General features: G+C 30.9%; 1 protein-coding gene across 2 annotated transcripts in view; it reads left to right on the top strand.

The window, feature by feature from the left end:
• muskelin (muskelin 1) overlaps positions 1 to 22,335 on the top strand; it is a 70,465-nt gene that overhangs the window by 23,112 nt on the left and 25,018 nt on the right. For both annotated transcript variants that reach the window (XM_075360672.1, XM_075360671.1), the window contains exons 5-9: positions 8,584 to 8,776; positions 14,043 to 14,278; positions 15,482 to 15,595; positions 17,945 to 18,111; positions 18,865 to 19,057. In XM_075360672.1, coding sequence (XP_075216787.1) covers positions 8,584 to 8,776; positions 14,043 to 14,278; positions 15,482 to 15,595; positions 17,945 to 18,111; positions 18,865 to 19,057 — 903 coding nt within the window. The remainder of the gene's footprint in view (positions 1 to 8,583; positions 8,777 to 14,042; positions 14,279 to 15,481; positions 15,596 to 17,944; positions 18,112 to 18,864; positions 19,058 to 22,335) is intronic.

Here is a 22,335-nt window from a genome sequence, read left to right as displayed (position 1 = left end):
AAAATTTATGTACTATTTTATGTTGATAACATAATTATCATGGACTCAAATATGCAAGAAATTAATGTTTTTAAGAATGAAATGATTAATAAGTTTAAAATGAAAGATTTGGGTCAAATTTCATATTATTTAGGTATTGCTGTAGAACAAAGCTTAAAAGGTGACGTGATAACTTTCAATCAAAGTAATTATTTAGAAAATGTACTAAAATGTTTCAATATGCTTGATTGTAAAATTGTCTCTACTTCAGTAGATAATAATTTTGATTATAATTATTTTCTGAAAGGAAACCAGAGAATACTGAGATAGGAAATAAGTGTCAAAACTTAATAGCTTATATTATATATGCAATATTTGGCAGCAAACCAAATCTGTGTGTAGTTATTAGTATTCTAAGCAGATACCAGAGTTGTGCTAGTAATGATAAGAGTGTTATGTTATATTAAAGGAACTCTGGATTTGAAATTAGTTTAAAGTAAAAATTCTACTACTGATTATCAAATGTTTTGTAAATGCTGACTGAGGTGGTGACACCACTGACAGAAATTCCACCTGTGGACATTGTTTTTAACATTCTTAATTGTACTGTGTTTTGGTGTTCAAAGAAACAGACTTGTGTTACTCTGTCTTCCATTGAGACAGAATATCTGGCCCTCAGTCAGTGTGTCTGTGAGGCTTGTTTTCAGAATATTTTAATTGAATTAGATGTGATGGAAAATTCAAGTGATTTAGCTGTAGTTTTTTATATGGGGACAATTTATCTGCTGTAAGAATTAGTAAATCTTCCAAGCACCCTAAATGGTTAAAGCACATTGACATTCATTAAGTATGAGGCATATTCATAATTTAAGGGCCATTTGATCATTAAAAACAATTAACTAGTGAGAAAAGGTTTTTACTTACGGTTTTAGTTTACTACATATCTACTTCACTTTTCCACATAATCGCCATTAATTTCTAAGCACTTTTCGTAATGCTGCACCAGTTTCTTTAACCCCGCTGCTTAGTAGTTTGCTGCCTGGGAATTGAACCAGTTGACAATGGCAGTCTTAACTTCCTCGTCATATTCAAACTGTTGTCCACCAAGCCACTTTTCAAATGAAAGAATAGGAAGTAGTTGCCAGGTGCAAGTTCGGAACTATATGGAGGGTGGTCAAAAAGTTCTCAATGAAAATCTTGAATTTTCTTCTTGGTTAAGGCAGCAGTGTGAGAACATGTGTTATCGTGAAGGAGAATTACACCAGACAACAGTTTCCCACGTCATTGATTTTGGATCGCACATCTCAGTTTGGTGAGTGTTTCGCAGTGCACGTCAGCTGTAATTGTTGATCCACGTTCCTTGAAATCAACCAAAGTGATACTCTTTTCATCCCAAAAAATGGTAGCCAACATTTTTCGACTCTAGTATGGAGATTGCTTAAACTTTTTCGGTTTTGGGGAAATTGAATAACGCCACTGCATTGACTATTGTTTTGATTCTTTATTGGTGTAAGATATTAACGTCTTGTCGCCTGTAACAATGTGGGAAAACAAATCAACTCCATCTTGTCGATAGCAATCCAAAAATGCTTGTCCACTGCACACTCTTTGCTCTTTGTGTTAGTTGGTGAGCATTTTCAGTACCTACCTTGCACACAGTTTGTGATAGCCATGCTGAAAATATAACATGCGAAAATTCATCAGCATGAATTTTCGCATTACTGGGCCTGCCACTCCACTCTTTGTCATGCACATTTGTGCAGCCATTTTTAGTCTCGACACCATTGTCTAACCTTTCCTTCACTCATTACTGTAGGTCCATACACTAGGCACAACTCCTGATGAATTTCAGCAGCCGAAGATCCTTTTGCACACAAAAATCGAATGACAGCACACACTTGGGAGAAATGATTGTCGTGGACATCGCGATCTGCATTCTTTGGTAGGCAAACAATTACTAATTCAAAAAAACTGCATCAGCTTCGCAAATAGCTGATAGATAGCCCTGCATGTGTGAAACTGTGTTCAGACCCGCCAAATTTAAATATAAGCCGACTGCCCTTACTTTATGAATATACCTCATATCATTTTATTCAAGTGATAATTAAGTAAGCTGTAATAAAAGTATGTTATGTGTCATCGGAATGTTCAAGTAGCTGATATTCACCAGGTCTCTTTCAGTAAACTGTCATTTGAAAGATTAAGAAAGTTAATGTTAAATGAAAAGTAAGAAATTATGTTTCTTTTTATTTTTGTTTATATTTTTAAAGTTCATTGAGTTTTGTTCTTGGCATAAAATGTTATTATACATATCTAACATGATATTGTTTTATTTTTAAGGTTGTCATGTATGCATTTATTATTTTTATTGCTGTGAATATTTTGATTGAGAGATAGTGTTGTGACACGATCAGAATGTTGGTTACTAAACTATTGTTTTGGTTTATATTGATCAGTAGTATAACTGTTGATAACGAGCAAGCGTCAATTGTAAGCATAGTGTAAAAAAGACAACAATGAGAAAGAGTATGTGCTATATATGATTGTTCTTTTTTGTTCTATTAAATTATGTATAAAAAAAGTAAACTGCTAGTCATTGTGTATTTATTTAAAGCACTGTGCTACATTAGTATGAGAATGGAGAGAGCAAAGAAAAGGAACATAAAAATACATTTTGCAAAAAAAGAATAGATTTGAGGATACTGTAGTTTCGTGATCTTAAGCTTAATTTGATAATATATTAAAAATTGGTTTTAACAACTACAGCTTATACAGGACCAATTTTAGTTTGTTTTAAATGAGATTATTTTAAATTTTATATATATTATACAATTGCCCACTGCTTTTCAAAAAAAAAAAAAAACCTAGCAAACATGTTTTGTTTTTGCTGCATTAACACACCCAAGAAGCATGTTTTGCATTTAAGTAATTTGATTTGTTTATATTGATTTTTAGAGCATTTAGGATTCCTTTCATAGATATCTTGACAAAAAAAATAAGTTTGGCATCCTGAAAAATATTTGCATTGAAAAGAGTTCATTAGTAATTACTTTAATTTTCTTTACTTTATTTACTTCATAATTGAATTTCAAGACATTATTTTTTACATGAAGCAAAGTGGGTTTTACAACTTGCTACAGGTCTTGCTAAGCAAACTTATAAATATTTTGTGCTTTACCCCAATCAGAATCCTTACTGACAGCAAACAGAAATTATTATGATTAATCAACCCTTAATGGATAATATTAAAAAGGGATTGTAAAGGGATCCCAAGACCAGAAGTGATGAAAGCTTGTAACCTGGTATGGATATTCCTTGTAGGTAGAAAATTCCATTAGGATAGTTTTTTCACAGTCATTTCTTAGGAAGTAAAAATAGAAGCAAACACCTTTCACTCCCTATAGTTATGGGAAGAGGGCACACCTATCAAGATTATGTGACCTTAGGTAAGTCTATTAACGTGATGATACACAAAATGTTTCAAAGGCTTATTTCACACATTTTTGTCAAAAAAATTGGTACAAAAAATTAATTATGACTATTATTATAAATCAAAATATATATATTTCTAGTATTTAGCTGTCATTTGTATGACGTTTAATTAAAACCTTTAGAAAACATTATTAAAGAATCATTCAATTTCTGAAAGTTCACATTTTCAGAATTTATTTTAATTGTATAAATTGACAGTGGCATCCATGCAAAATTTCATGCCTGTATGTGGCAAATTTTATAAAACTTTTATACCAGTATTACCCAAAAGTTCACATAAAACTTAGAGAGAATCCCAAATTAAAAAAATAAATAAATGATCATACAGAGATGGTCTTAATGACACCCAAATTAATATATTTAAGTTAATACATATATAATCTTAAATTTTGAAAAATTGACAGAAAGGGTAAGATTTTGAAAGATAATTTAAAATAAAGATGATGGACCAGCTTTAGAGGCCCGTAAAATGATCATGGTTTGGTGTTATTGACCACTAATGACAATTTTATTATGTTCTCTGAATGGATTAGGCATAACATTTTATAATAATAACACTGTTGCCCATATCAAACCATTTTTAAGTCTTCCTACTCTAAACTTACATTTTCATTTATCTAATATTTCAAAGACATTTCACATCTTTGGTGGCTATAGGTTTTTATTTACCACCAATTAGATTGAAATTTTGATTTTATATAAAAACAAGTAACAAAAAGAAAAGTACAAGATTCAATATGTGCCTTGTTCATTTGCTTATTGAATATAAACAAAACTGCAACCATTTGAAAATAAAATTCCACTTTTAGGAAATTTATTTTGCAATGAAACAGTAACCATTAGTATTAACAATAAGCTAAAGAAAAAGGACTTAAAGAAAGTTGTCAAAGACGAAATTTAAATCTTGTGAATGACTTAAGTTGCACTTACAAGTCATTGGAATGTTTCTTTCAATAATTTTTTATATATTTGTATAAAATTTAATTTAATTCTGTTTCTGACTAATAAAAATGTATTACTTTCATTAATTTGTACTAAAAAATATTACCAGAAAAGTTTTTAATGATTTTATGGTGTCATGTAAAATTTGTACCTGATCAGTTTATAAGTAAAATACAATACTCATTTTAACCTGTATGAAACCTTATATATATTTAGCAAACAGAATTAAATACATTTTTTTTTTCATCTTTTATAATCACATAGGATCACATTAGTGATCCAAGATATTATCCAAGTCTTTTCGAAGGGAGTGTTCGGGTCTTGCGGTCCTCCCATTACTTTTTGAGATGTTACGATCTCTGTGCTCTTTCTGGTGTTGAAAATGTTCTTGTTGTGAGTTTCTTTCTTGTACTGAGAAAAGAGTGTTTTTGTCCTTGATTTTTTCAATTAATATTATCTTGTCTGTGGTGTCTTTTGGTATAAGGCCAATTTCCCTCAGATCGTCTCTTATTTCCCGGATCCATCTGCATCCTGTCTTTGTGTTTATCGAGTCAAGATTGTACTGTACTTGCTGTTTCAGAAGTTTCAAATCTTGCATCCTCATAATGTGTGTCTAAAGAATCCTAGTCTTCTCTTATGAATGGTATGAGTAATAGGTTATAACTCTTTATACACGACTTTGTTGGGCACAGTCCACCACTACTTGTCTTTCTGGTACATTTTGTTGATGTAGGTTCTTCCAGTTCTTTGAATTTTCTGGAGTTTGTCGGTCTTTGTTTCAGTGGAAGAGTGTTTCTGCTCCATATGTGGCTTCCAGTTTTATAACTGTGTTGTACTGTAATAGTTTTTCATCTATGGATAGAGATTTTTTACTGTAGGTATACCAGGTTAATTTTTGTGGTTTAGCAAGTTTGTTCATATTTTGATTGAGGTCTTTTCGTTTAGATTGTTTGTTATTATTTCTCTGAGGTATTTAAATTGGATTGCTACTTTGACTTTATTACAGTTTATATTTACTTCTTTTGTGTTGGCTTTTGGGGCCAACACCCCAATTTGCACCCTAATTTCTGTTTTTTCAAATGATATTCTGAGGCCAATTTTATTTGCAGTGCTTTGAAGTTCTAATATCTGTGTTTTAATTTTGTCAGCAAAGCCAAGCCAGTTTGTTTTGATTTTTTGGTGTATTTTTATTTTTGAGGACATTTTTTAAGTTATTCCCTCATTACTATTTACAGAGTGAAGTTGAGTAGTTGTTGTGAGAGTCCATCGCCTTGGTGCAATCCTGTTTTTATCTTAAATGTTTCTGAGAGTTCGCCTCTGAATTTCATTTTTGACTTGGTGTTTGTGAGGGTCAGTTTTATCGTGTTTATTAATTTAGGATGTAGTCCGAGGTTTCTTAGAATTTTTATTACGGATTCTCTGTAAATGCAATTTTATGCTTTCTTGAAGTTTACAAACATTATCATCATGTCTTTTTTTTCGGTTGTAATCCAGTGTTGTCTTGAGACTCATGATTTGATCTGGACAGCTCCTCCAGGGTCTGAAACCTCCCTGGTATTCTCATAATTCTTTCTCAAGTTGTTAACTGACCAATCCTGTTAAGGTTTTTTCTTGAAAGAATTTTGTATGTTGTATCTTGGAGTGAGATTTCCCTGTAGTTGTTAGGGTCTGTTTTGTCCACTTTTTTATGTAATGGGTGGATGAGGGTTGTCGTCCCTGGTAGTTCTTTGATCCAATTGTTGACAAGCTGTAGATGAAGGGTGATTTTTGCTGGTCTTTGCGTGTTTCCAGATCTCTACAAAGGTCTGATCTTCTCACACCACTTTGTAATTCCTCGTCTTGCCCAGTGATAGGTAAACTTCTTTTATTGTGGGAGGGTTGATGTTATTATTGGGATGGTGGTGTCGAAGTTTAGGAGCTCTGTCGGTTCTTTGCAATTTACATGTTTTTTTTTATATTTAGCTAGGATTTCTGTGTTGTCTTTATCGTTAAGGGCATTTTTGGAGTTGTTTTTTTGAAGATTTTGTGGTAGTCTCTCGACTGCATTTTGTTGGATTCTTCTTTCAGTGTGTCGTTATGGTGTTCTTTTTATTTTCCTTAGGGTTTTGATGATCTCTCTTCTTTGTTTTACTAGATTTTGGAAGATGTTCGTGATTTTTGGGATTGATTTAATATCCATGCTTAATGTCTCTTCTCCACTGTTTTGTCGCATTTGCTGTACCACCACTGCTTTCTAGGGGATTTTATTGCGGCCAGTTCTTCTGCGGTTTGTTTTAAGGTTGTTGACTATGTCTGAGTTTATCTGTGATTTTATTTTTTCACTTGCTTTTTGTTAATTCTCATTCTTGATTAGTTTGATAGGGTCTCTTTTCTTTTAGTTTTAGAGGCTTGGTTTTGTTGCTTCCTTTGAGAAGTGAATTTAATTTTAATTTTGACTACGTAGTAATCTGAGACTGTCTAATCCTTGGAGAAATTTTATGTTATAGATCTCTTTGTGGTGGTATTTGTCCCTGAAGATATGATCTAGTTGCTATTCTCCTTTAGTGAAATCAGGGTATTTCCAGGTTTTAAGTTTTTGAAATTTTCTCTTGAAATATGTGATTTTGAGATTAGGTTGTGGTTTCTGCAGAGATCGATGAGTCTCTGTTTTTTTTCATTTGTTCGCTTTTAGGTTGGCCATTTTCTGATGAAATCGTCATATCTTTTTTCTCTGCCTTCTTGAAGGTTGAAATCTCCGATTACTTGTTTAATGTGATTTTGAGGTTGTTATTTATGGTCTGGTCAAGTAGGTCCAGAACTTATCTGTTTCTTTACAGTACTTTTATTATTAGTGGGGCGGGTCATTTATTATGTTGTGGATTTTATTAGATGCTTTTAGGGTGAATGTTAAGATTCTTGGAAATTGTGACGTAAATTCTTGCATGGAATTTATTATTTTGAAGCTGATCAAAGAGCCTGTTCCAAAGTGTGGGATACTTTTCTTCACTCTGTTTACAGGTATACATTTGTAGAGACCATACATTCTTGAGATACCTTAGTGTCCTGGTTGGTTTTTCTTATTTCTCATGATGAGAATTTTATGTTTGTTCATTAGGTTGGTTATTATTTTTAGTTTATCAATCTGTGTGAGTTTACATTGTGTGTGTGTGTGTGTGTGTGTTTGGTGTCAGGGCATTTCAATGCTTCCGATGTTACCTTCTAATTGGCAATCCACTGTATCCAAGTACTGCCTTCTTTGAACACTGTTGTTACTTGGTCCAACTGGTGGAATATTCTTTAAATGACCTTTCATGGACCTAGTCCCACCGCAGGTGGGACTAGGTCCCAAGTTACAACTCTAGATGTGATGTAGTGACTTGATAGATGAAGTTTGTTTAGATTCGGTTCACCGGACAAATTTCTCCTGTTTGTTCCAGATATATCCAGGTGCATCTGCTGGAGGCTCAATCTGACTTGTTATAGTTGTTATTTTGGAGAAAAGTAAAACGTTCCATCCTAAACATTGTGCCCGTCTTCATTTTTATTCTATAAGATAATTTTATTAAATATAATTTATCAAAATAAGTTAAAGATATGGGCATTGTCTCTCATGTATGTAGGGAGGGTATGATTAGAAAATCTTATAATGATGTTTTAATATTATAGCAATAGACCATGCAATTATGTCATACTGTTAAAATATCTTATGTTTTGAAAAAAATTTAATTGCTGCTGTCTCCTTAGTGTTAAAAAATTTACATATTTAGTTTTAAAATTTTTTTTCTGGTGATTTTTTTTAATTAATAATTCTTTGTTAATTATAAACAGAATCAAATTAAGTCATATATAAACATAGAAAAAAATCATAATATTACATAAAATGTTTTGTACAGTAGTGATATAAATCAGTGCAGTACTTATCAGCAGTAATAATAAAGCTAAGGTGTAAGTTATAAAATATACATTTTTAAAAAACAATAATAAATTTTTATGTTCTTATAACTGAAGATTATTAAGAAGAATGTTTTTAATAGTGATGGAAAAACCATTGAGAACTGTAGAAAGTCTTAATTCAGTCAATAAAGTACTTTTTTTTATGAAAAAAAGAAATGAAAGCTTGTAATTATAATTAATATAGTTTTATTATTTCTTGTGTATAGTTTCTTTTCAAAGAAATACAATTATTTCTAGTATCGAGAGAGGGAAGCTGTAAGACTGTGCCTGAAACATTTAAGAAAACTAGACTATAATGATGCATTTAAAGCATTACAACAAGCATCTGGAATACAGTTAGAGGATCCCTTATTATCAGATCTTCATAATCTTATTGTTGATAATGGAGATTATGCTGGTGCTGAAGAATTCATTAACAACTCTGTAAATGGTTTGTATCAAATTATTTTTATTGTATTTCTTTACCAAATTTTGAGATGTTCAAAAGTATTTTTAAGTTAATTTAGAAAATGATTTAAGTGATAAGTGTTTACATGATCTTGTATGATTTAGTTAAATTTTCTTTTTTCTTTTAATTCGTGCATGTAAATAAAATTGTATTATTTGTGAGACTTTTACCCTCCATGGATCAATTGATAGGGATTTTACTGAAATTTGGTATGTTTAAATACCAGATCCAGTAAAGATAATTAGAATCTGAAACTGAACAGGAATTCAAATAACAGGAATTTAAAGCTGGAAATCTCAATTTCTCTCAGTGTTGTCTTATCTGATGTATCTATGGAATAAATTTTAATAATGACCAAATGCCCTGAAAATTCAGTTTTAACAGAGGCCATTAATTTACTTCAGTAAAGACTGTAATGCTTACAGTCCAAATTCATTTTGGTATCTTTACATATCTAAGTTAATAAGATAGTTGGGAAGAACTGATCATTCCATTTAATCTCAACTCAAGTCAGTTTTACTACAAGGTGTAGTATCTGATAAATTTTCATATGTGAATATTATCTGATCATTAACTTGTTTTATTCTATTTGCATTATATCTAAAAGTGAATAGCCAGTTACACTTTTTTGTTGTAACTGTGTGGTTTCTCTCTCTCTCTCTCTGTGGTGTGTGTACACATACAAAATATATGTTTATTTTATAAATATGTATATTCTTAATATTGGGAAATAACATTGCAGGAACAAAATTGAACTAATTGGGCATAGACATTGTAGTTTCCATTTTTTTTTAGTTAAAAATATAAAATTGAAGCAAATTAATGGTCTCTGTTAGACTGAATTTTTAGGTCATTTTGACATTATTCAAATTTATTTCATAGATATATCAGATAAGATCACACTGAGAGAAATTGCGAATTCCAGCTTTAAATTTCTAATCTTTGAAACTAGGTTTTTCAGTTTGAGATTCTAATTATCAAAATTTACAAAAACAAATATTTTACAAGAGAAATGGGATTTTCTCCTTTGTTTTTCATCTATTACCATAATTGTGTTCTTTAAAGAAAAATTTATATCCAAAGATTGAATTGAGGAACCATAATAACATTTTGTATACTTATTTACTTTAGCATTCGCTAATAAATAAAAAGATATATCTTTATCTAATAAATAAAAAAACGTAGTTTGTGAGAAAATTGTTTTAAAACCCAAAAAATTGGAGCCTAAAAATGCTTTGTTAGGTTTGGCATAAACTTAGTTTGTAAAATGCTGATAACAAAGACAATATTTGTAGAAAATTTAATTCTGAGAAAATTGATTTTGTTAAAAACAATGTTTGATTCAATGATAATGTGAGTATTACTGTCATTCCAATTATGATTGTACCATTCCATGTAAATGTTGCTTAATCAGTGAAGAATATTTTATGGTTAATGTATTGTTTTCCAGTAGCTGTTGGCAGCAATTGGTTCTGGGATCGTAATCATATCTTCCAGAAGTTGTACCCGCTGAAGATTATATGGAGGAAAATTTTAACAATGCATATTCCCTCTGTATTAACATGCAGATAATCTTTATGAAATTGCTGAAAGTTTTCACTATATCGATCGTAGGCAGTATCTGTTTCATGATTATTAATTCTCATTCTAAATTTACTGTGAGTGATTGTCTTTCTTTCAGCTTTCTGAAAATATCTTAAATGCTTGTCTAATCAATGTACTAAAAATGACAAATTAAAAACTTATACTAGAATGAATATTTTACTCATTTGTAGTGCAAGATTTTCAGAATGTTATTTTTGGTTTTCAATAAAAGTAGATTTTGAAAGATTTTCTTCTGTTTTTGCTTTAATTCCATAAATTTTCTCAGAATTAAATTCTCTACAAATTCTGTCGCAGTTATGTTTGTCATTATGTCATATTTGATTATTGGCAATTTAACAAAGTTATATTACACTAAACTTAAATAATTTTTTTTCTTGAATTTTTTGAAATTTACGTAACTTTTCTCAACAAAAAAAAAAATAGAGGTTCAGGTTTAGAAACCGTTTTTATCATACCAAATAACATATAAATACTACATAATAAAAATGCTACAAAATTACTACAAAATAAAAATGCAGAAGATATTTATTGCTTTTCTACATAGTTTCCCTGAAATTCTACTCTTTTTCTGCAACTTATGGGGATTGTGGAAAATGTATGTAACCCACCTTATTTAACAACTTATGGTTGTTAAATATTTAATTTTTACAGTTTAGGATGTACCTCCTCTATGAATCATAAGACCTTGCCGTTGGTGAGAGGGCTTGAGTGCTCAGTGATACAGAGTAGCTGGACCAAAGGTGCAACCATATCGGAGAGGTATCTGTTGAGAGCCAGACTAAGGAATGATTCCTGAAAGAGGGCAGCAGCTCTTTCAGTAGTTGTTAGGGGCGTGAGTCAGGATGACTTAAACGGCCATATCAACATCACTCAGTCCTCTGAGTATTGCGCAGCTGAAAGCAATGGAAAACTACAGCTGCTTTTTTTTTTCCTTGGTAAAATATTCCAGAGGTAAACTAGTCCCCTGTTCGGATCTCCGGGTGGGGGACTACTAAGGAAGGGGTCACCAGAAAATTAAAAAATAACATTCTACGAGTCGGAGCGTGGAATGTTAAAAGTTTAAAAAAGGTTGGTAGGCTAGAAAATTTAAAAAGGGAAATGGATGGGATAAATGTGGATGTAGTAGGAATTAGTGAGGTTCGGTGGGAAGAGGAAGGCGACTTTTGGTCAGGTGATTTTAGAATAATTAACTCAGCTTCAAATAATGGGCAGGCAGGAGTAGGTTTCATAATGAACAAGAACATAGGGAAGAGAGTAGAGTATTTCAAAACACATAGCAATAGAATCATTGTAATAAGGATAAAATCAAAACCTAAACCGACAACGATTGTTAACGTCTATATGCCTACAAGCGCCCATGATGATGATGAGGTAGAGTGTGTATACGAAGAGATTGATGAAGCAATTAAACACGTAAAAGGAGATGAAAATTTGATAATAGTTGGAGATTGGAATGCAAGCATTGGAAAAGGCAAGGAAGGAAATATAGTGGGTGAATACGGTCTGGGCAAAAGGAATGAAAGAGGGGACTGACTTATAGAGTTTTGCACGAAGTATAATTTAGTAATTGCCAACACCCAATTTAAAAATCATAATAGAAGAATATACACTTGGAAAAAGCCAGGCGATACTGCAAGGTATCAGATAGATTATATCATGGTTAAGCAAAGATTTAGAAATCAACTCGTTGACTGCAAAACTTTCCCTGGAGCAGACATTGATAGCGACCATAATTTGGTGATAATGAAATGTAGATTGGGGTTTAAAAACCTGAAGAAAAGGTGTCAGATGAATCGGTGGAATTTAGAGAAGCTTGAGGAAGAGGAGTTAAAGAAGATTTTTGAGGAGGACATCGCAAGAGGTCTGAGTAAAAAAGATAAGGTAGAAAATATAGAAGAAGAATGGGAGAATGTTAAAAAGGAAATTCTTAAATCAGCAGAAGCGAACATAGGCGGAATAAAGAGAACTGGTAGAACACCTTGGGTTTCAGACGATATATTGCAGCTGATGGATGAACGAAGAAAATATAAGAATGCTAGTGATTAAGAAAGTAAAAGGAACTATCGACAATTAAGAAATGCTATATACAGGAAGTGCAAACTAGAGAAAGAAGAGTGGATTAAAGAAAGGTGTTCAGAAGTGGAAAGAGAAATGAACATTGGTAAAATAGACGGAGCATACAGGAAAGTTAAGAAAAATTTTGGGGTACATAAATTAAAATCTAATAATGTGTTAAACAAAGATGGTACACCAATATATAATACGAAAGGTAAAGTCGATAGATGAGTGGAATATATTGAAGAGTTATACGGAGGAAATGAATTAGAAAATGGTGTTATAGAGGAAGAAGAGGAAGTTGAGGAGGATGAAATGGGAGAAACAATACTGAGATCTGAATTTAAGAGAGCATTAAAAGATTTAAATGGGAGAAAGGCTCCTGGAATAGACGGAATACCTGTAGAATTACTGCGCAGTGCAGGTGAGGAAGCAATTGATAGATTATACAAACTGGTGTGTAATATTTATGAAAAAGGGGAAGTTCCATCAGACTTCAAAAAAAGTGTTATAGTCATGTTACCAAAGAAAGCAGGGGCAGATAAATGTGAAGAATACAGAACAATTAGTTTAACTAGTAATGCATAAAAAATCTTAACTAGGATTCTATACAGAAGAATTGAGAGGGGAGTGGAAGAAGTGTTAGGAGAAGACCAATTTGGTTTCAGGAAAAGTATAGGGACAAGGGAAGCAATTTTAGGCTTCAGATTTTTAGTAGAATGGGTGGATAAAGTGATAAATGAAGAGGTATGTGGCAAATAGATGAAGAAAGAAGCATTTGGAAAAATATTGTTAAAAGAAGAGATAGACTTATAGGCCACATACTAAGGCATCCTGCAATAGTCGCTTTAATATTGGAAGGGCAGGTAGAAGGAAAAAATTGTGTAGGCAGGCCACGTTTGGAATATGTAAAACAAATTGTTAGGGATGTAGGATGTAGAGGATATACTGAAATGAAACGACTAGTACTAGATAGGGAATCTTGGAGAGCTGCATCAAACCAGTCAAATGACTGAAGACAAAAAAAAAGGATGTATCTCTGGCTAATTGTGCACAACTCCTTTACTTTGTTGTTGCTCTGAAATCGATATCTTGCCAGTGCCTCAGAAGGCCTAATCTTTTTTTAAAGCTCCCTTGTTTCTATTTTTTTAGTTTTATAGAACAGTAATCTGTCCAGCCTTCATAATTCTCAAGTAATGGTGTTATTGAACTAGCATTGAAATTCTTTGTTCCAGTATATTTATATTGAGAAAGTGTGATAAAACTTGTCTTTCTTTTATGTTGTAGCCTTGGTGAATTGAGTAATATTTTGTAATTAGATGGATTTGACATTTTTAAAATGTGTCAATTTTTGAGCAACTGCACAAGTTTTATTTACCAAATAAATAGTTTTAAATAAACTTTGGTTGGTATATTTAAAAGGGCTTGCATTTAAAGAAATCTGAGGGTTAGAGTTAGATAAACTGACAAAGTGCATTCTGATTATCAACTAGACTGAATAGAATATTTATTTATTCATTGTTTTTTTGCACTAATACTAATCATTCATTATGGTTGTTTAAAATCTTTTTTATTGTTATTTTTTTAGGGGGATTATTCAGTGCTTATATATCACAACAAGAATATCGTGCAATATGGAGACCATTGCAGAGTGAAGGACCACAGCCGGGTATGAGAGGAGGTCATCAAATGTGCATGGATCCCCATACAGAGACAATATTCTTGTTAGGTGGTTGGGATGGTAACCAAGACCTTAGTGATTTATGGGCTTATCATGTTCCATCAAAGCAGTGGAGACTTATTTCTAAAGACACAGAAGCAGAAGTAATTATTAAATTAATATATATTCTTATTGATCAACAATTATTTAAATAAGTTTTTTCTGATTATTATTATTATACTTTTAAAATTTATTTTATGTAAAGAAGTTGTAAATTTTTAGCCATGAATTTAAATTGTTTACTTATTTGTTCAAAACATTACATTTAAAAGGATGTTTTTAGTTTTATTCCTGCCAAATAATGACCTATTGTGTTAGACCTCTTTAAAACTTTACACAGTATTAAATCAGTATAACAATTTTATAATAGTTTCAAGAAAAATTTTCATTATGATTATAACAAAACTATCAGACAATTCAAAATTACCCAAAATTATTGTTATTGTTAACTAATGAATTGGTGGTATTCATTACATAACAGAAGTACATTTTGTATTCTGTTTCCTGTCAAGCAATATTATAAATATCATTTTCAAAATCACTTGACTATTTTTTCTTGTACTTGATGACGTCCCTCTTTAAAAAAAAAATTCGGGAAAAAAATGTGAAGAACATTAAACAGTAGAGTAGTACTACCAGTGTTTCTTTACTGATATGGCATTGCATTATTTATAAATAACAATTCCATCACTGAAATAAAAGTAGGTTTACAGATTGATGACACATACATCGTTAAAAAATATGAAAAGCAAAAGCATGATACTACAGTACTTTACAATCTTTATTTTACAGAAATGTAAATTGTCTAATCTACTGCATTAACAAAATACATAGAGTCACACACCAAAATGTTTTTTTGATTTTGAAAATATTTTACAGTGACTGACCTCTTCTGTTCATTTCTATGATTTAGTTCTTTTGTATTCTCCAAAAGCAGTAAACATTCACTAATTAGTAGTTAAATTGTTGTAACTCCAAACTGAAATAAAAGTAAATCACTATTACACCTGTATTAATTGTTTCTGGCTTGTACTTGTCAATACAAGTGTACTTTTGAGTATTGTTGAATGTAGTAGTAATCTACTCTTACACCAATCTCCTAGTTAATTTTATTATGATGTTTTATTTATAAATGATTTCTTTTTTATCTGTTCTGATAAAAAAAGAATATTTAATATTGTATTCATGTGATTAGTAGTCAGCACTCAAGAAAAGATTTATCCTTTTTTAGATAGTAATGCAATATAATAATGTGTATTATTTTATTAGATTACTAAATCATAGAATTTTCTTTTCTTGGCATTCAGGGTGGACCAAGTGCACGTTCTTGTCACAAATTGTGTCTTGATCCAGAGAGGAGACAAATATTTACACTTGGTAGATATCTTGATGCTCAGTACCGAACTCCAGAAAATCTTAAGGTCAGTAATAAATTTTTTTTAAGTTGCAATAAAAGTCCTTCATTACATTTTATTTTAGCCTTTTAATGCTGACTAAGTAGTATAATGAGTGACCTCCCCATGTTGATAAGAGTTTATAATCATGATATTTTCTAAAGTTTTTGTATGCTCTATTTACTATCTCTTTTTTGCTTGATATATGTCATAAAAATTTGAAGTGCTCTGCTTAAGATTGAGTGTACTATAAGGTAAAAATGATTTCACAATAACTACACTCATCTGGAGTAGATGAATTTTAGATAAACCAGGTGATTTAAAGTGTAGATAATCTAGAAATGTCATTCTGTTGATATCACTAAGTTGAAATGTAAAGTATATAGAAACTTAATTTAAATAGTATCTGATGTTACATATTAATAATAAATTTAAACATTTAAGATCTATTTTGAAGAAAATAAACCTACAAAGGGGAATTGATGTACAATCAGTGTGCTAGGGTAACTACAACAGTTTATTCTTTCGCTGCTTATACACTTAACTGCTGTTGTAACTGACAGCTTAAATACAGACATCTAATTAAAGTTTCAGATATTTTCTGATTACTAAATGTATAAAATCTAGGTTTTCCACTTTTAACAAAATTAATAAATTAATTTTATTTTTATTAAATAATAGAAGGTTGTGAAATAATAATTAAAATAGTATTTGAATTAAAATTCAAATAAATAAATCCATAATTGTTAAAGCATTTTCCACAGTTCACTAATATTAAAGAATGTTGGGTGGTCTAGTTTTGCTACATTTTGTTGGCATTTTTAGTAGCTAATGTCTAGTGATTATACTTGTATCATAATTTTTTTTTAAATTTATTGCTAAATTTTCTCAGAAAATTTTATTTTAATTAATTATTAATTCAGATAATTATTTTGTATTATATTTTTTTAATTAATTTAATTTGCATTAAAATTGAATTACTATTTGCTGTTTTTTCATTCTTAATAGGTTTGTAATTATTTTTGGTAAAAGCAACAAAAATTAGTATATTATATAATGTATTACATAATATTAAAAAATATGTTTTGTACTTTATGTAGTGGCATCAGAAATTCCCAAACTGTATTTGCTATAATTGCACTTTACAGTAAAGGCATGCAGAACATTTTTATTATTGCTTGCTAAGTCAGTTTGCTTAGTAGTATCACAATGATTAGATAATGTTCAGTAGTTCATGATATAACCTTGTATTAATACCAACCTATGACGGCTGATAAATTTGAATAAGTGCTTGCATCAAATTTTTTGTTAATTTTGAAATTTTGCTACTCTTAACTACATAAAATTATTTTCTAAATGCTTTGTCAGATTTAAAAAAAATTCTTTAGGTTGTATACAGAATTGTGCAGGTATACATATTTCAAGACCGTAATGTGTTATGAATGCCAGTTGAAGACAACTAAGGGAGGCCAACCTCTGGCAAAGCACCAGAAAATATGGAGAAAATTCTGGCACATTCTGAAAATTGTATGCCATGAATGAAGTCTGTAAGCCTGATAAAAAACTTAACCAAAAAGTTCAACATTCATTGCATTGCTATAATGCTTACCTCTCGGATGTAGTCACTTGATCAAAAGCAGCAGCATGTTATGTATATGAGGTTCAAAAGATGGAAAATAATCCATAATTTATCTTTAGGATCATAATGTGTGTTGAAATTTGGGTTTATGGTTAAGATCCTGAGACAAAGCAAGTTATAGTCAAAGAACCTGTTTCGTAGGCCAAGATCGAAGATGATATCCAAATTATAAGAGTGCATGCTAGTGTGTTTTGACAGTAAGGTCATTATTCACCAAAAGTTCTTCTCTGACTTACTGAGATGCATAATAAAAAAGAACAGAAGTATGGAAAAACTGAAATAGCTGATGCACTATGAACTTCCTCACATCTCCTACAAAATAGTGCAGCTTATTCATGAAAACAATATTGTGGCCTTCTCTTATCTAATCTCACTACCTAGCCCACCTTGATATAGCTTCCCAAAAATTAAAGTAAAATAGGAAGGTTGCCACATTGACATATACAAGACATCTAAGAAAAATTGTTGGCAGTATTGTATAGCTTTCAGGAAAAAAATTACCAATAGCTGATGCCTTTTATGATGTGAAAGAGGCTTTGGGATTACTACATACGTATGTTCCAAGAAAACTTATTTTGAAGTATATGGTGCCTTTTTTTTTTAAAGAAGGTAAATTTTTATATTATTTTAGACCTACTCCTGTAAATTTCTGATTCACCCTTATATATGTTATATAATACATTTAAATTGAATGTTTACCTATATACTGGTTTTTAATAGATGACATTATTTTACAGAGCGATTTTTATGTTTATGATATTGAAAGTAATCAGTGGACGTTAATAACAGAGGACACATCAATGTTTGGTGGACCATATCTAATATTTGATCATCAAATGTGTATGGATGTTGCACTTAGGACTATATATGTGTTTGGGGGAAGAGTGTTGATGCCTCAGAGTGGGTATGTATTCATTATTTTAATTCACTGTTTTAATTTCATTATTGGTAGTAGTGATTTTTCAAACTGATAGTTTGTAGTAGTTTACTTAATTTTGGTTGTTACTCCTTATAAAGTTCCTAGTATAGTTTGTGGATTAATTTCTTAAATGCTGATTAATTTTAAAAGTTCCTTTCTGTAATCACTTTCACACTATGCTGATTTAAATTTTGTGACCTTCTTACATTTGTTCACTTGAGCGTGGTTAATCTGTATACCTCTGTTTTTATGAGGTGTAGCTGAAATATAATACACGATCACTCATAACTCAGAAATGAAAAGAGATTGTTAAACGAAACAAATATGGTATAAAAGTACATTTTATTTCCTACAAAAACTTAATTTATTTTTGTAACATTGACCATGTAGTCACTGATTACAGCCAGATTTCTCCCAAGATTGTTGGGAGAAAGTACCTTATCTTTACTGACAGATCCACTTTAAATCTACCTACTAAAATAAGTAGACATGTGTATTTCTATATGGATTCTTCTGTTGGGCTGTGAAATATTATCTAATATTATAAACGAACAGAGTTAAGAAGCATATCACAACAGACATGGCTTAGATTTTATTGCAGATATTATTTTTGTATGTAGTAATGCATTATGTATTATATTTATATACATATTATGGAGCAATTTTCAATGATAATTTTGTTTAAGTTTGCTGTAAAGTAGGATATGTGATAGTTCATCTTGATTTCTTGTTTCTTAGAGTATCTGAAGATAGATCTGGTTGTGTTGGCTTGGTAGGAACTTCTGAACCAGTATTTTCTGGTCTTTATTCATACCATGTTTCAACAAATACATGGAGAAATCTTTGTGCAGATTCTCCAACTCAGAGTCAAGACACAAATAACCCTTCAGCTTTAAGGTCACGAGTTGGACATTCAATGTTATTTCATCCTGTAAGTTTGAATTTATTAATTTTTAATTATTTAATTATGCATTTTTATTTTTCTACATAATGAAATTAAATAATTTCAACCATTAATTAATTATTCTCCATTAAATTGTTTTTATTATTTAATGCAAGGATTTATTGTTCAACAGAATACAGGAAAAAATCTAGTTCTAATGAAAAGAAAGAAAAAACAAGTTAAAACTTTATTCTCCATTAAATTGTTTTTATTATTTAATGCAAGGATTTATTGTTCAACAGAATACAGGAAAAAATCTAGTTCTAATGAAAAGAAAGAAAAAACAAGTTAAAACTTTCCCTAAGGATAACATAATTTTTTATTTTAAAAATATACTAAGTTATCTGGAAAACTTATAACAGAATCACCAGAGAAACTTCCACTACAAAATAAACTTACAACAAAATTTTAACCAACATCAGAAAAATAAATAAATACAAGGGTGAATCAAATATAAACGGTAATTTTTTTTTTATAAATTTATTGATTAATAAAATACAGAATTCATAACTTCATAATTTCTCTATGTAGTCTCCTGCATGATCTACATATTTTTGCCAATGATTTGGAATTCCTTGTTCATAAGATGTTTAAGGATGAGCCGTCAACCAAATTGCACACGCGCTCCTTGACGTCTACATTGTTTTCAAATCATTTCCCTCCAAGCAATTCTGTCAAGGGCGCAAACAAAAAATAGTCACAGGGGGACAAATCTGGAATGTAGGGGGTGGTCAAGGATTTCCCAGTGCATTTTTTCCAATTTATCCCTTGTCAAAATTGCGGTGTGCAGCCTGGTGTTGTCATGGACAATGATGGTATCTCTGATGGGCATACCCCATCATGTTTTGTTTTGGAAGGCAGCTTTTATTGACTGTAGCAGCTGGCAGTAGTAAGCCACATTCACCGTTCATTGATTGTGGAGAAAATCAATGAGTAAAAACTGCCCTTGAGTCAAAAAAAAATAATTGCAAGAATTTTTGCAGCTGACAGACGGGTTTTGGCCTTCTCTGAGCAGCCCTCATCCTTCCTTCACCACTCCTTACTCATCATTTTTGACTTCACAGTGTAATGATGGACCCATGTCTCATCATATGTGATGATGTGCCTCAAAAAATTGTCCCCTTTTCTTTTGCCAAAATCGATTCAGAAGTCTCTCACAGATCTCCAACCTGACCTGTTTTTGATTTTCAGTCAGCAACCTTGGAACCGATTGAGCACTAATTTGTCTACAGCCAAGATGATCAGTGATAATGGATTGAGCACTCCCATAACCAACATCCACTTCTGATGTGATTTCTTCAACGGTGAATCGGCGATTACCATCGATAAGCTCTTGAATAGCGTGGATGTTGTCAGTAGTGAGACTTGACATTGGGTGTCGATCATGATATTCGTTTTGTACACTTTCTTGCCTGCACTTAAATTGTCTGGCCCACATATACACTCAGATGTGGGACAGTGTAGCGTCCCCAAAGTGTACCTTTAAGCAAGTTAAAATTTTTGTAGGTTTAATACCTTCATTAGTTAAAAACTTTATGATTATATGTTGTGCAACAGACAATGGAACCTGTTGCTCATTCATGGCTGTAGTGATGACAGAACAGAGTAGAGGAACTAACCAAGCTGGTTCTCCCTCTCTAACACATCCCCCTACTCAACATTATCCCCCCACTCTGCCATCTAGCTCGAAACTGCTTGCTGTGTAAATTAGCAAAATTACCGTTTAAATTTAATTCACCTTTGTACATACAGATCTAATAAGGAATCAACTCCTTTTTTGATGTGGTTAGAAATAAATAGTTAGAAAGAATTCATATTCTTGCACATCAGAGAGTCTTACCTGAAGCTTGGTAATAGTCCTTTACATACGTATTATTCTTTCTTTATTGTTTTATTTTGTCTGACTTGGATTTATGAATTTACCATAATCAATAATATATTTTTTTCTACTACTGTAGGGTCCTTTTAAAATCCTACATTGGGTTTCTGCTTACTGCATTTAAAAGTTAAATTTGTATTAAGTGTAATGAAGAATAATAATTTCTAAAGGTGAATATGTTAGCATTTGCAGACAGTTTAGTTTCCCGCCTACTAAAGATACAGATGAAGTAAAAATTAAAATGAAGAAATTAAAAGAATGTGCTAAACTAGGGCTTTAAATTTATTGAAAAAAAAAACAGAGGTTAGATAGCAAAAAACTCAACAATTGAAATCTCAAAAGAAAAAACAATTAAAAAGCGTACAAAAATTTAAATATCTAGAAGATAGTATAACACCAATTGTCTTAGAATGAAACTGGAATAAAAGACTAGAGTACAGAGATGGGAATAGCTTATTTAATAAAGGATATATATGACAAGATATCCTTTCTAAAAATACAAACCAAGACATCATAAGGCAGTAATACTTCTATATGAAGCTATATATGGATTAGAGGGTTTACGAAACTTTTCAGAAAAAAATTTGCCAAAATAGAAAAAAGAATTTTAATAAAAATACACGGTCCAAAATTAAAAACAATTTTATAAATAAAGAAAAACAAGTGAAATTTATAAAAATGTAAAAGAATTGAATATACCATGAGAAAAGAAGAATAACATTTTACAGACACCTGTATAGAATAAATGAGAGCAGATTAATTAAACTAATTTCAAATTTTTTTTTTTTTTAAACAAAAGAAAAATAGCGTGGTTTAGAGAAGGAGAGAAAAGGATTTAAAAATGCTCAGTATTTCAGAAAGCAGAATTCTGAGCAGACTCACATTGAAAAAAGGATTGATAAATCTGAATTTCCAGAAGAGCAGAAGAAGAAGAAAAATTGTAAATTGAGTGATGAAATGGAGTTTTTTTTGGAAAAGAAAGAAGTCTTGAGTTCTGTTAGCATGACCTTAGAGATCAAATTGAAAGAAAAAAGAAAAGAATAATAATAAGCAAACAAAAATAACATTTGACCACAATAACTGGATCATAGAAATTATATATTTAATTTAATATTTCAGTTTAAATTACATTTAAACAAGTAACTAAATTGTTTAACCAAATATTTACAATACTAGCAGTAGGAAATCAGTTTTATTAAATAACTTGATGATAGCAGCTGTTTTCCCTCCTTCATTTTGAATTTATTAATTTTTTTTTCAATACTCATCAGATGACAGCAGTTGTTATGAATGTGCTCTTGAACATATACAAAATAATTAAAGCAACAATATGGGTTTTTTGAAATAATAAATTTCTTTTTAAAAGAAATGAAAAAGTATTGTTTTT

Source organism: Lycorma delicatula, chromosome 3 (genome assembly GCF_047948215.1).
Source record: "Lycorma delicatula isolate Av1 chromosome 3, ASM4794821v1, whole genome shotgun sequence".
Classification (NCBI taxonomy): domain Eukaryota; kingdom Metazoa; phylum Arthropoda; class Insecta; order Hemiptera; family Fulgoridae; genus Lycorma; species Lycorma delicatula.
Note: the sequence above shows the minus strand (reverse complement) of the source record. Positions and strands in the feature narration are given on the sequence as shown.